This window comes from Ursus maritimus, unplaced genomic scaffold, assembly GCF_017311325.1.
Source record: "Ursus maritimus isolate PB19 unplaced genomic scaffold, ASM1731132v1 scaffold_34, whole genome shotgun sequence".
In the NCBI taxonomy this organism is placed as follows: Eukaryota; Metazoa; Chordata; class Mammalia; order Carnivora; family Ursidae; genus Ursus; species Ursus maritimus.
The window spans coordinates 11,350,418-11,365,998 of NW_024426008.1; the positions used below are offsets into that span (position 1 = coordinate 11,350,418).

Consider the following 15,581-nt stretch of genomic DNA (forward strand, 5'->3'; position numbering starts at 1 on the left):
TGAAAATGAAGTGTTTTTATAATCAAAGGAAAATCAGTAGTAGGATTCGGTCAGGAAGAAATACAATTACCGTCTGGCATGCTGTTTATTTTAGCTTTTACAACAAAGCAAGGGTTTGCGGACCCTGAGAAAAATTTCACAATCACTGACTATACAGAGTCTCCAATCCCAAAAACAGTTTATAATAATTTCATGGCACATATGACATGCATCAAATACTCTGTACTATTCAATAACTAAATAAGACACTGCATCATTCTCTTCATGGTTCACAATCATATATTCATCCCCTTTCACTTGAAAAAGTCCATTTATATTAAGGTACAAGGATCTTGGACAAAAACCAAGGGAAAAAAACCCCATGACCTTATTTTTACTAATGCGCAGCCCATGATTTTTATCCTGATGAGCTTTTAAAAGTGATTCTGATTTGAATAACTGCAGAGAAAGCACAGCAGCAATTCTCAATCTTCTGCCAACAGAACGGGTAATCGACACTTTAGAGTACAGACACTTAGTTACAAGAAGGGCTACCTGTTCTGAAGCATAAGTTGTATCTAAGATGGTGGGAATTTCGTTTATTTCATATTATCAGTGAATGGAAAGTTGGTATTGTTAAGGCTTCAGGGATTTTCCGTTAAAGTCAGCAATCTGTTAAAAATGTGACTTGGGTAAACCAAGTAGTCCCCATGAAGTTGGCTTGAGGAAGTATTTCTAAGGCTTCAAAGTTCTGAAAAGGGCTTTTCCTTTTTGGGTATGACACTCATTTCTTCCAGCCCTTCTTAAGATGAGGCTTGAAGGGGTATTATTCAATCTAATATTATATTATATTATATTATATTATATTATATTATATTATATTATATATATCAAAAAAGGTTGTTTTTCATAGTCATGCTGTGGAAGTATAATTCAAACCTATCCTTTATAAAAAAAATAAGGAAAATAATACCAAAATATTTATCTGTAAAAAGAACTTCATGTTTCTAAAGAAACTACCACTAAGGTTCTCTCGATACCATTGAGGATATATTTGATTTGATCGTTTACCTGTTACTGATTCAGGGAGTCTGAAGTAAGCACGACAGAAGTCTAAAATACGAACGAGAAACATTAAACTCAGCTCCATGGCAGGTGCACAATATGGGCAATTTCTCCACGTTGCAAAGAACCACTTGGAGCAAATATTTAAGATTCATAAAAGAAATGTTTCTTTTATAAAGTAATTAGAATTTTAACTAGATGCATGATTCAAGTTAGAAAACCAAATGGATCCCCAATGAGTTGAAATATTTTAATCACATGATTGCTTTACCTGATTGTAACCAATTTTTTGTTTTTTGTTTTTTCCTTCAGTACTTGAGATTACTTCTGTACTATACTTCCCAAATTGGTTTTGGAAGGTACAAGGTTGAAACTCTAATGATTTATTGCTGTGTCTCTTCAGGCAGTATTCTCCATCATAATCTTGGGGAAGGTTCTCTTGCTTCTTCTAGTTTTGTGAGGATCCACTGTTGTGGGGAAATAAACCAACATTTGCTTATTTCAAGAACTTGCAATGAAACTCACAATGTAATGAATGTAAATTTAGAAGTTGGCTTTCTAGTTTGGTTAGGTGTATACTCATGGCCAATAATTAAATTCATCCTGCATAAGACATCATTCACCTCAGTTAAATAGCCCGGAAGTTCAGAGACAATGGTACCAGGTTTGATTTAATAGTTAAGAATGTTTTTCTAAGGTCTTTGGACTTGAATATTCATCTTCAGAACAAGAAAAGTAAAATAAACCATCCTGAGAGAGAAGGGTAATTTGGCAGCTGGCTGAATAACTGTGGCATAGTGTGAAAACTATCTATGCAAACTTACTTCTGACTGATGTCAATTCTGACCTTCAGGATTCCATATATGGGATTCTACTGATGGAGTAGGAATAATTACATATAATGCTACAGTGGCTGGCAGCATAGCAACCTTCTTGAGCATTTTGGGTGCTCTCATCATACAGATCTTTTCTATTTTAAAGGCTTTAAAATCGCAAAAATAAAATGCAAATATAATGTGAACCTTCCTACCAATAATGTCTATTATCACTGGGGCTGTGTGCCAGATGAAAGCCCTGGAGGCAATATTAGGGTTATCCCATTACGAGAAGCTTCAGCAGAGGTATATGTGCTTCTATTAACGTAAGAAGAACTTAGTGGGAATGTCTCTAAGATAAACAAAGAATGAGAACTGAGCCCAGTAGCCTTCTCTGGATGTTTCTGGCAGAGCAGAAAGATTAAAAACAAACCTTCTGGGATAAAATAACATGGTGACAGAGATTAAATGAAAAACATATTACAGAGAAACTGAGAAAGGTGGTAATGAAACATAGTTTTGAGGAAACATTATCCAGTTACATACACTAAAACTGTAAAAATGCAAAAACAAAATTAAAAACAAAATTTATCTGTCTTAGAAAACAGTCCAACTTATTACATGGCTTTGAAATGAGAAGCTTCTATCTGTTTAAGTAAAAGAGATTCTTATATTTACCCTAGCATCCTCTGGGGTCTTGAAGTTAATTATTTTTCCAAACTCTTTGGCATGAAACACAGACTTCACCCGTTCCTATAAACAGAGTAACTTCATTAAAATGAAAATCCAGTTGTAGAAATAGGATTTAAAAAATGCCACAGTTTTATAAATCTGTGCTTAAAGTGTCCACCTTACACAAATCATATACCTTTAAAAAAGCCAAGAATGAAGAACCAAGAAGAATCAAACACAAATGGGGAAAAAAAAGACTTAATTCTAACATATCCATTATCATTAAGCTTAAGTTAGGAAGCTTTGAGATTTCAACTGCTAAAGCCATACAGCGTTTATGCAAAGGATGAGGAGGTAAGTCAGAGCAGTGTTTTCCCCTCCAAATAGTTTCTCAGATAGTTCTTGGTATCTGGCCATGAAATCAAGATGAGTTCAGTTAAAAAATAATATACACATGTGTACAGGGGTGTGTGTATGTATGTAACTTCTGATATTTTAAATCAGTCATGCAATAAGAATGTAGCTTAGGCTTAATGCCCTCTACTTTTCTTTTTTTTTTTTTTTTTGTCTTCCACTTTTACACTCCTCTGGTATTCTTTTCAGTGTTTGTGGGGAGAGCTAATGGTGGATAGTAAGCATAAGAGGGACAAACAGAAATAATAGGACTAATGATGAGTAGGGTGATGTTTACCTCTATTAACTTAGGGCAGAGCTATACAGGAAGCAATGTGAGGGTCTCATAGGTCGAACAATTTCTCTAGTAATTCAAACATTCACATAAATAGACTCAAAAGATATCAGATTCTTTTACTTAAAACACACACACACACACACACACACACACACACACACACACGCAGATATTTGCTGATAAAAGGTTTCAGGAAAAGGTAAAAGGGAAAGAAACCAAGAAGATAAGAAGAAGTTTATCTTTAGAGAGAGAAAAAGATATGAAAAAAGCCAGGAAAGCAGTATAGGCTAGAGCAGAAGGTAATAGCCACTATCCATTATTTCGCATAAGGCAACAGGGCCTTTCATTTTCTGAGTGAATCAGAGAAATTCTCAAAGTGTAAGTTGGTCTAGGATCCTCAAGAACAAAGAGCCAGTCTACTCAGGAGCTGCCTGTGTCTTTGGAATGAGTGGTAAGACTGAGACGTGATCTTTAATGGTTAAACACAAGGCCCCGGGGCAGTTCTGTTCTATCGGCTAGCCCAGAAAACATCTGTTTCTGCCTGCCTGTGTCTACTGCTTCTTCCTCAGCTACGACTTTTTGAATCTCCTTTGGGCAACTATTTCTCACCTTCTCTCACTCCAAATACTTCAGATAGAGCTGACCCTTCCTTCTTGGTAGCACCACGGTGATCCCATGACCCTCACCTGGCCAACTGGCTCATAACAGCTCTTTGACCAAAGTGACTGGCTCAGGAATAGGTATGTGACCAAAGGTGGCCCAGTGAGACCCAGTGAGAAGCTTTCATGCTGCTGAGCTAGTAGGATATAAACCTGGAACTTCTGCTGGCCAGCTTGACAATGAAGACAACACTGAAGAAAGCAGAACCTAGAAGTGGGGGTGGTGAAGAAGGGGAGAATGGAGGAGGACAGGAAGGGAGAGAGAGTAACTGCTAATAACATCACAGGAGCGCATCTAACTAGCAGATACAGACTTAGACTTTCAGTTATAGGAACCAATTAAATCCCTCAAAATCAAAATAAAACAAAATAACAAAGAACAAAACTTACTTGGGCTGTATCATTTACAGTATTTCCTACTAATACAGCCAGTGCCAAAGTGCCCCTACACAAAGGTATCTGGTCAAATACTTTGAGGACAAATACCTTGCATTTCTTTGTATCACTTATAATACCTCCTGCAATCGTTAAAACTTACAATGGATACTGAGTCTCTGTGATTTGCCAAATGACTAACAATTCATTATATCTACATCCAAGTACCAGATACCATGCTAGTTATCAATGCAGAGTGAGAAATGGTCTCTACCCTCAAGATTATAATGGAATTGGGAAGTTGGTATCTATAAAAAGTACCACCAATAACTGTCTGTTAGAGAGAGAGGTAACTTTTCAAGTGTCCTTTTTTTAAGATTGTCAGGGAAAAACATTTTGTATGGAACTTCTAGGGATTCTGAGGTATACAAATGATTTTCTCATTTTTGTGTCTTGGACAGCAGTGAGAAGTTGGGGTTCTAGAAAGTGAAGGCCCAGGAACATTGTTGTCAACACAACAGCACACAAAGTCACATATTTTTTCTTGGCCTAGCTTGCTTTTCTTTAAGCCGGAATAAGACAGGAGGTATAAAGGAAAACCACAGTAAGACAAAGCAATGTCTATAAAAGAGATGGGAAAATTACAAAAGGAAAGAGGACCATTTCAATGCATTATTTTCAGTTCCAAGTTTTTTAAAAGCATCTATTCTATTCAACATACCTTTGCTTCAATGCGTAATCTTCTCCCATGAACAATGAATGGCTCTTTGGTAAACTCATCAAAACTATACTGCCACTCACATGTAAGCTGTCCAAATGTTCCTTTTGTTACAAACAATACACCACTGGGGGGACAAAAAAGAATCCACTGTAGAAATAAAGGGATTTATGTCCAATAATATAATAACAGCAAGATATACATTCATTGCAAGTACACATAAAACATTAACTAAGAGAGACTATATTCTGAGTCATAAAAAAAAATCTTATATTCCTTAAGGAATATAAAAGAACTGAAATCATACAAAGTATATCCTCGGATCATAATGAAATTAAACGAGAAACTAGTAACAGAAATTTCCAAATGCTTGGAAATTAGCATACTACTATACAATCCATGGGTTAAACAATCTCAGAAGAAATGAGAAAATATCTTAAGTGAATGAGAATGAAAATATAACACAACATAGCAAAATCTGTGGGATGTAGCTAAAACCATGCTTAGTGGGAAATTTATAGCACAACATACTTATGTTAGAAAAAATGAATGTAACTTCTAAAAGTCAAATATGTAAGGTATTTTACACACAATAGAAAAAATTTATAGAATCTATTATTAGCTAATATCTTGGAGAACTTTCATGTAATTAATCACTTTAGAATGTTTATTACCAAGGCTCCATGCAAAAGGCTTACCAACCTACCTCAAAAAAGTATTTTAAAATTAATTTTTGTTTTCCCATCTTAAAGGAAAAAAAATCAAATGAAAATGCATTCTGTCTATAATAATTCTATTTAATCCTTCCTTCAAAGGCCTTTACTTTCCCAGGTCTTCTTTCTGCTTGAAACATCAATTCTAGGTGCAACCAGCTGTTTTTTTGTTTTGTTTTGTTTTTTAAGTAAGTCAAGGGACTGCATTTAAGAGCTGGCTCCTGGCAGGAACAAGCTCATAAGGATTTACATCTCTCACTTCAATCTTCTGTCTCTGCTCCCCTCTTTCACCAATCCTGGATTACAGGGACTGTTCCACACATCTTCAACCATGTGAAAAATCCAAGACAGGCTAATCTGGCAGCGGGCACCTGGTACTCCCCGCCCCCCCATTCAAAGACCCTTTAAATCCTCAAATCTGAAACTTGGAAAGAAAGGAAATGTGAAGTATGAATACCACCTTTCAGTCAACTACAACTCACTGTCTTCCCTTACTTTATCAAGTTTAAAGGACTTCCTTTAAAGAGGTCTACTGTGTTGAGAAGGTCAGTTTTTAAATGTTGCAAACTAAATTGTAAACTATTAAATTTTGCAGCTGACTGCTGTTTAACTCTGATGAGTCACGCTTCACATAGTCAATGATGGGAGAGAGGGTTAAGAAAAACATGACCGAAAATCGCTATGAACAGAAATGGCTGCTGAAGCACTGTCCCTAATTATAAAAGTTTATTAACAACTTAGATGTAAAATACAGTACATATTCTAAATGAACGCTAAGCAGTCCTTTAAAAATTAAGAAAGATGTCCATATGCTGATATTGACATAGATCTAAAGCAAAAAATTACAGAATGGTACATGTAACAGATTTCCATTTACGTTAAGACATACATGCTTGATGCTTGTATAAGCACAGAAAGTTCAAGAAGGAAACAAGTCAAAGGGGTTGCCTCTGGGACAGGGAAAGGAGGGACTGGTATCTGGGACGGAATAAAGACTAACTTTACATGTGTATCTTCTAATACCATGTGAATTTTCTACTCTGTGTTACTTTTTAAATAAGAAAATTAGATAGTGTAAATTTTAGACTCAGAAATGATTAGGATGAAAAACATTAGAAATGACTGCTAAGTTCAACAGTGAGCTTTAACTAACAAGATGTTCATATAACTTCACCTTTTCGATAGCGAACAAAACCACAGAGGCTTACTGACCACTCCTTTCTATTCAGCCATAATCTCTGCCCCTCAGGCATATTTTCACTCTGTGCCATCCATCCAGAAATCCCCGTTTTAATACTGCACCAGCTCATTCTTTTCCTCCGTTTAACAACGACTCTTGCAAAAACTAGGCCCTCCGAAGCTGTGTATTTTTACATGTACCTCTACCGTCTATAGTCTACTATATTTGGCTATAGCTGGGGGTATCCATGTAAGAACTGATCTGTCTCCAATGGTGTATGTACGTACGTGAGTGAATTTCTATGCACTAATGAAGAGATATCACCAGAAGACTTGTGGGTTAATCTGAAATCGTGTACTTTTTCAGAAGGGGAAGAAATGGTATAGTTTTATGGGAATTTCTGTGCTATTCATATTGGTTGAAAAAATACTATTTATATTTGTGCATGGCTATGCACTTATATGTATGCACACACAAATCTAAATGTGAACTTATGTAAGGTTTTTGGTACAAGGCTTGTAGCACAAGAGGACCGGAGTTAGCAGGAATCAGTGTGACTGTCTGCAACAAATGACGGATGTCGACTGCTGCTCTTCGTGAGTGGCTTCTCAACCTCTCATCCAATTACATTCGAGAAAGAAACTTACCTTTTAGTTATCATTAACATATCTGTCTTATTGATCATGACATGGGTAAAATACTTGTACTTTGCAAATCTTCCATTTTCCATGACCTAAAATAGGGTGACAGAGAGAGAATTGCATTATTATTCTATTCTAATGCAAATGCACTGTGATCCTCTAGAAGCCATTTCTCAGTGGGGGCAAATTATTAACATACAGTAAGTATATCATCATAAAACTGAATATGCACAAAATCACTGCTGCTTCCTTTTTAAAAGCAACTTTTTGCAATGCTTCATTCAAGATGACTCAATTGCAGCTATGCCAATCGTTAATGCTGGATTTTTAGAAGATATTGTTATTACCTACAAAGTTTAAATTGAACCTATTAAAGTTACTATTAGCACATTCATTTTATCCCAGAAAACATAATCATACTTGATCACATCTGCATAAAAACACATGCTAACACATATTTACATGTATTAGTATTAGTAAATTAGTATTAGCCCCATCTTGCATCTTCCTGTTATTTTCCTATCTGCCTTACAAACATGCTTTTCTTTGCCAACCTCATAACACATTCAAAAATAAGGAACAGAGTGTTTCTGGACAAACATGGAACCCCAGGACCTAACTAGCTTACGCAACAACCTTTATTTTCAAGACTGCTGAAACACTGTCTATCCATGACATTGTCAACAATTCTTTTTCCCTGAAAATATTAAAAAACAAAACAAAGAATATACTTATAATTTTTAACTCTCAAAACACTATTTGCTCTGAGGATGGAGTTACTCTGGCTATTTAAAATATATAGTAGGCTAGACTACTATTTTTTAAAGGCAAACAATGTAATTGTGACTAAGATCCCTCAACAGGAAGGAAGTATGTTAAGAATTTAGCCAAAATGTTAAATCTCAAGAAATTCCAAGAAATATAAAGATTTTAGAAAACTGTGTTCCATGAGGCTATATCCAGAAACTAAAATTATTTAGCTTAGAAGAAAGCTAACAAGTGACTTCATAATAATCTTAGTAGAAAAAGCTATCAGAGTGGTCTTCATTTTATTGCAGACAAAGTTAAAAAAAAGAAAAAAGCAGTGAAGACCAACAGCAGGATGAGGCATACAGATTAACTGCATGGAAGAATTTTCTAACTTCAAAGGTAATAATATTGAAGAGTATCTTTACTCTTTACTGTAGTAGGTAAGGCAAGTAAACAAAAATTCCTTGAGTAAGAAACAAAAAAGGGATATAAGCACAGATTCGAAAGAAATTAATAAGAATTATTAGATAACAAATTATGCAAATAAATTAGAAAAACTAGGTGAAGTGGGCCATGTTTTAAGAAAATATAAATTTTTTTTAATGTTTTTTTATTATATGTTAGTCACTATACAGTACATCCCTGGTTTCTGATGTAAAGTTCGATGATTCATTAGTTGCGTATAACACCCAGTGCACCATGCAATACGTGCCCTCCTTACTACCCATCACCAGCCTATCCCATTCCCCCGCCCCCCTCCCCTCTGAAGCCCTCAGTTTGATTCTCAGAGTCCATAGTCTCTCATATTTCATTCCCCCTTCTGATTACCCCCCCTTTTCTTTATCCCTTTCTTCCCCTACCGATCTTCCTAGTTCTTATGTTCCATAGATGAGAGAAATCATATGATAATGGATGGTACTAGATGAGATAATGCTAAGAAAATATAAATTATTAAGAGAAAGAAATATCAAAATTACAGAGGAAAAGTAGAAATTTTTTTGCAGATGACAGTATTGTCTGGAAACCCTAAGTACATAAACCCAGTAACTTTATTTTATAAACACAATTTCAAATTGAAAAATGGAAGGAAAAATTGTTTACGAGAGTAACAAAAAAAATAAATATTTATGCACAAGTTTAACAAATAACATGCAGAATTTACATGATAAAAGCGGTAACACTATTGAGGGGAATAATGGAAAATATAAAAATAGAAATCCCTATCATATTCCTAGATAGAAAAATTCATCACAATCATGGCGTTACTCCCTCTCCCCAGCCCCAATCTTTACACTCCCCGCCCCATATGATCCCAAGATGGTGTGTCTTTGTTCTGAGGGCAAGAGATGGAAGTGTTTTGACAAAATTATACTAAAATTTACCTAGGAAAAAAAAGTGATAATATCCAATAAATTTTAAAAGATGAATTAAAAGAGAACTACGCTAGCAGACAGTAACACAATCTATAAGCTTCAGCAGTGGAACAGTTTGGTGCTACTACAAGTAATATATAGACATATTAACAGCAACAATATAGATTCCAGAAACTGACCCAAATGCACACTAGGACTTTATAAAATCCTATATATCCAAAAATAGGAATAAATAAAATCAAGACTGCATTTTAAATTACTGGGGAAAAGCATGTTTTAATAAATGGTGTTTCAGGCAACTTGTTGGCTAAAGCTGGGTCCCTACTTTTCTCTATACCAAATTAATTCCATATAGATCATTGATTTAAGTATACAAAATGAAACTATAGAATTACTAGAAAAAGTAACATTTTAATCTTAAAGTGAGAAAGCCTTAAATATAAAACACAATGCCCATAAACTAATGTAAAAAAAATTGTTCAGTACATGGAAATTAAACATTATGCAGTGGCAAAACAGTAAGCAAGTAAACAAATATAAATAGCAACATAAAAAAGAATTGGGAAAATTCTGTCAATACAGAGATATGGACCTAATTTCAAAACACAGAGGAATATGAATAAATCAACAGAAGAAAACTGAGTAAACCAATAGGAAAATGTGTCACAAGTTTATGAACAGGTAGTTCAGCAAAACACAAAATCTGACCAATAAACATATGAGAAAATGTTCACCTTAACTCAAAATCAAGAAAATGCAAAACAACTAAAAGTATGCATTAAGTCAAGAATTCAACTGCTAAGATTTTATCTTATGCAAAAGTATGCCCAGATATACATACAGAAACCTTCACAGTAATCCTATGTTAAAATAAAAATACCTAAATGTTCATTAAAGGGGACTGTTTAAATAAATTATAGCATAGCCATACAATGGGACATTTTGTGGTCATTAAAAAAAAAAAAGGGTAGATGTGCATAATAATATCAAAGATGTGCAGATATATCCAGTGAAAAGAAATTAAGTTACTGGGAATGAATGGTGGGGGACTAGAAACACATTCGTGTATACTTACTTACAGATCCACAGAATATACCTGGGAGAGTTGGTGGTAACACACAAATCTAATAACACTTATCTCTGGGCTTGAAAAGGCTAATAGTGGGGGCAGAAGTGAAGTTTCATATTTAATTTTACAAACTTTTGTTTCAGTTATTTTTCGTATTTGAAAATAAATTAGTTTCAAAGTATTTATTTTCTTTTGTTCTACATAACCAAGTAGTAAAAATCAAGGGTACAAATGTTGATCTCCTCAAGAACATCAGTACTACCAGGAGTCAAGAGTCCACATGCCCCATTAATAGACTACAATCCTCAAATAGCTCAAAAGCTATGGTTTACCTCTAAATACTTAGCTTCTATTTCAGTATTGTTTTAAATTTGGGCATTACAGATGCCCCTGCTTCTCATCACTTTCCACTTTTCAGATCCAACTTAAATAAAATCTAACCTTTGCTTATAAGCAACTAAACCTATGTCAACAGTCATTAATAGTACCGACAGAAATAAAAGCTAAAAATCTCAAAAAAAAAAAAAAAAGTCATTCACGCAATATTTTTTTGGAGTTCACCAAAAACCTTAAATGCAACACCTGAGAGATGATTGGACATTATGGTCATAGTAATTTACTTTGAAACTATTCTCTGTTATCAGAATGGATATATTTGAATAAATATCAAAGGTAACTCCTTATACAGCAAAATTTTGCTGGTCAGTCTCCATTACAAACAGGTACACAGGGAATAAAACCAGCACTATAAGCAGAAGCTAAAACTTTGGAACTAAGTCCCAAAGAAACATGGGAGCGAATGAGAGACAACCTGATGGTTTATCAACAATCATCTGCCATCATGCTGTAACGTCTACAAACGTCGTGCCTTTGACCATAATTTCCTAATTATTTGTCTTTATAAGTTTCCTATATATGAAGATACATACTTTTCAAAACATCATTATAAATTATTTTAGAAAAAAAAAAACCTCCAGAATTTTAGACCTCAAGGAAAGGTATTGTTCATCTAGGCATGAACGCATAACACATGAAGCAGAGGAGGATCAGGTTAAGTGTCTTACCCACCTAATCTTCACAACCACCTTGGTAACTAGGTAAGGTAACACTTGAGTGACTTGCTCGGGGTCATACTGTTAGTTGCAAAACCGGGCTCAGAAAAGTGGTTTCTTCAACATCTAATTCCAGTGCTTTTCACTAAACCATGATGTGTCCTCTTATGGTGTCAGGCACGTGTTTCCCATGGCACGTCAAAATGGTCTTCCATACCCCGGGATGCTGGGTGATGCTGAGGCAAGCTGCTAAAGCAGCAGGAAGGCTGAGTTTTTTTAGGTTAACAGGGTCCAAACAGTTTAGCATTAATATCCTATCTTCCTCCCTCCAAAACAGATATTAGGTATCAATGTTTCTATTGAAATAATTTGATACCCTTTAAACTAAATGAAGAACTAGCAAAACCGGGGCTAGAAATCACTATGTAGAGATTTGCATAAAGACCAAAATTTGGCTGAAATATGAAATAATTAGGCTGAAGTATCAAGTACATTAGCTAGTATGCTAGACAGGTCAGCCTCATGAACATGAGGCAGTGTCAAATAAAAAACAAATTTTTCTGTATTCATTAAAGTATATATTAATTACTTATCACTGAGAACTTCCTTAAATAGAGAAACATAAACAAACTGTTACATATAATTGTCAGAATTTGTAGCCAACAATTAAAATGTATGGTTATTGGTAAAAGGGTTCCTTTTGCATTAGAAAAGATGAATATGTAGACCTTAGCTTATTAGATACAAATAAATCCAAACCGAAGTGACCGCAAACTTAGAAACACAGAAAGTAGGCACTTGCAAGACAGCGGCATCGGAGTTACCCTCTACTAACAGCCACATTTCCCTTCAGATCAGTCCCATTACTTTAGAAAAAGAACATAAGCTGGAAACTATAGTAATGCAGAGAATATTGCTAACACTTCCAAATCATCTAAATGCTCTGAAGCAGCAAATTTCCACAACAAAAATATTTCTGGAAAAACAGAGCAAAATATGAAAACACAGGTATTAGGAATAAATCACTAACATGGAAGGCTTTAAATCCCAAACAATATAAAGTGCTAATATTTATGGGAAATATATTTAAGGAAACTGGATAAAGGATAAGAACACACAGTTGAGCAAAAACAAAACAACTGTCTATCAGTGTCTGACTCTTTTGGAAGACTAGAATCTCATGGAGGTAAGAGTCCCCCCCCCCCAAGATAGCAACATGAAGTATAAGAGGAAAATGAAATTCATCTAGATGAAAAATAAAGAGTAAGAATGCTATCAGGCAAGAAACTCTATTGGACAACAAATAGATGGCTTTATAGATTGGCTAATTTGAATAGTCAGGAGATGGTGGGGAAAGAGGAAAGGTTTATAAACATGTTCTATTAAAAAATTAAGCTTGCTTTTAAAAACAAAATTTAGGCAGGTAATCATAAATTAAAATGGTAAATGACAGCATTTCTCAATTATTTAAGAAATAAATAGACAACGTGTTCAAAACAATCTTTAGAGGAAGATATAGTAAGTAAGTAGAACTTTCCTAGAGTTATCTGATTAAAGGTTAGGGATAAAACCTTTTTCTAATTCACTTTAAATATGATTGATTTGAGGGCCATGGCCCAGGAAAAACAAGGCATTCAACCAAGCTTCATGATAAAATGTAGTAGAAATTCATTACCTCAAAGCTCAATGATTTCATATACAATAGAATAAACACTTTTAACAGTGAAGAAATATTTGTCTATTCTGTGAGGCAAGTTGGTGTTAAAAAAAAAAATCAAATCTCACTGTCATCAAATCTGATGAGGAATTAGCTCTTACTGAATCCCCCATATCTTTGTCTCCTCCCAAGCTAATGAGCTATCTGGATTGTTAACTAAAGGATATGCTATGCTAACAGCTTAGACAGGGCATGTAAGCGGAGTATAACCCTGTGACATAAAATCAAATAAAATATTACCTTAAGAGACGTGAACCGTCATCAACTGGTTCAATTAAAAGTCTGGACAAAGGACAGAATCATGCTCATGACATAATTATGTACATTGATAACAGAAGACCATTAATTAACCTACCTAGTACATTCTAGAAGAAGGGCCAGAGGTGGGTCAGAAATAATGTAAGTGGATAGTTATGTCTTTTTAACATATTTCCAGCAGAACCTCTACTGAGCAATATTTACTTATTCATGATGCTATCCATACTTGAAAACAGCAATTTCTTTTAAACATTTTACCATTTCTCTTAATATATTATGAATTTCAGAACAGTTCAATTACTGAGGTTTTATTGTTTCTATTGCTCACCAATTAATGTGTGGAAATGGTTGTGGTATTTTTCAAGTATTCTATTAACACTGAAAGGAAAAAAAAAGGGTAAGATTTATTGATGCTTTTATCCCAATAAAAAGGAGACAAATGAGGAACATAAAATTTATGTAATAGTGACCAAGAACTAGCATCGGTTGGTGTTCACCTGGAATAATGAAAACATAGCAAGTTCTTACTATACATTGTGCTAATAATTATCTAATTACCTCACTTGGTTTAATTATTTTAAACCACCAAGGTTACTGTTCTTTTGTTAAGTAGTGCAGTTATCTCCATTTTGCAGTCTGGAAACTAAGGTCAGACAAGCATAAGAGAAGATTATAAAGCTAGCAAAAGGAGAAGCTGGAACTGAACTCAGGTTTACTTGGTTCCAGATTCCAGGCCCTGAGCCATAGGATATTGTTGCAGCTCAGATACTTTTTATTGTCAAAATGGATTAGTACAGAAGAACTACGTATAGTCCAGTGGATGCAGGGAGATGCCATTCTAACAGCTCACTGGAATATGGATTCGGATATCCCACAAGCTGTACTGTGTCAATGCTGCAATGTCATGTAGTACCTAGGAATCATTATCTTTTTGGATGACTTGGCATATCTTATGTCTCCTTTGATTCTTACAGTTCCTCTGAGCCTTGGTGTAGCAGCTAATCAACCAACAGTGAAAGTCTGACATGACAGGGCTGGCCTCTAACACAGCTCTGGATTTATCTTCAAATCACCAGCGTAATAAATGTCACTACAGTTATAATCTCATGAGAGATGAGCAGGAATCTTTGACTACTCTCTTTAGGCCTGTAATCTTAAGATCTAGAAGGGTGTCCGATACATAAGAGTTTAACAAATACTTGTACAGAGAATAAATACATGGCATTAAATTTTTTCTTTGTATTCATATGAACCATACTAGATCATCTAACAGAAATTCACTTATACATATATAATTATACATTTACTCTTGGCAATTTTGAATTTGAAGTAGTCTGGCAATTTATTCTACTTTACAAGAAATATGCAGACTCCCACACTTGTATGTTCCAACACTGGTGCTTTACTATATCTTGAACTTAAACAGCTACCTCAGATTTGAAGTGCCACAAAATGCCTAACATAACGTTTCTCCACCTTGCTTCCTATAGGGTTCTTTGCAGTGGTCAATTTTCACGGAAAATTTGACATTACCATTCATTAGAGTCATCTTCAGAAGTAACTGGGATATCATTTCATTTGAATTTATAAATTAAGACTCTTAACTGGCAGAAAAAGTATACACGGTGCTTCCGTTCATAGATGACATTAAAGTTTGTTTTTAGATGAATGAAAGTGACCTCCAATTTGACTTTATATGAAAAGGAATAGTTTCATTTGGCAAGAGAACATCCTTTCTTTCATAGGCTATCTTGCCAATAAAAAAATAGACTTCATAACTTAATACTAATTGTCTTCTAAAACACTACTGTTAGAACACACACTAAAAAGTTTTCAATGAGCTTCACTAAGTTC

The 15,581-nt window shown here is 34.7% G+C and overlaps 1 protein-coding gene across 1 annotated transcript in view; it reads right to left on the reverse strand.

Annotated features, from left to right (window-relative positions):
• VPS13A (vacuolar protein sorting 13 homolog A) overlaps positions 1 to 15,581 on the reverse strand; it is a 225,628-nt gene continuing 210,047 nt past the window's right edge. The window contains exons 69-72 of the mRNA XM_040620229.1: positions 7,515 to 7,600; positions 4,978 to 5,101; positions 2,538 to 2,612; positions 1 to 1,511 (exon numbers count right to left, since the gene is read on the reverse strand). Coding sequence (XP_040476163.1) covers positions 1,461 to 1,511; positions 2,538 to 2,612; positions 4,978 to 5,101; positions 7,515 to 7,600 — 336 coding nt within the window. The 3' untranslated portion in view covers positions 1 to 1,460. The remainder of the gene's footprint in view (positions 1,512 to 2,537; positions 2,613 to 4,977; positions 5,102 to 7,514; positions 7,601 to 15,581) is intronic.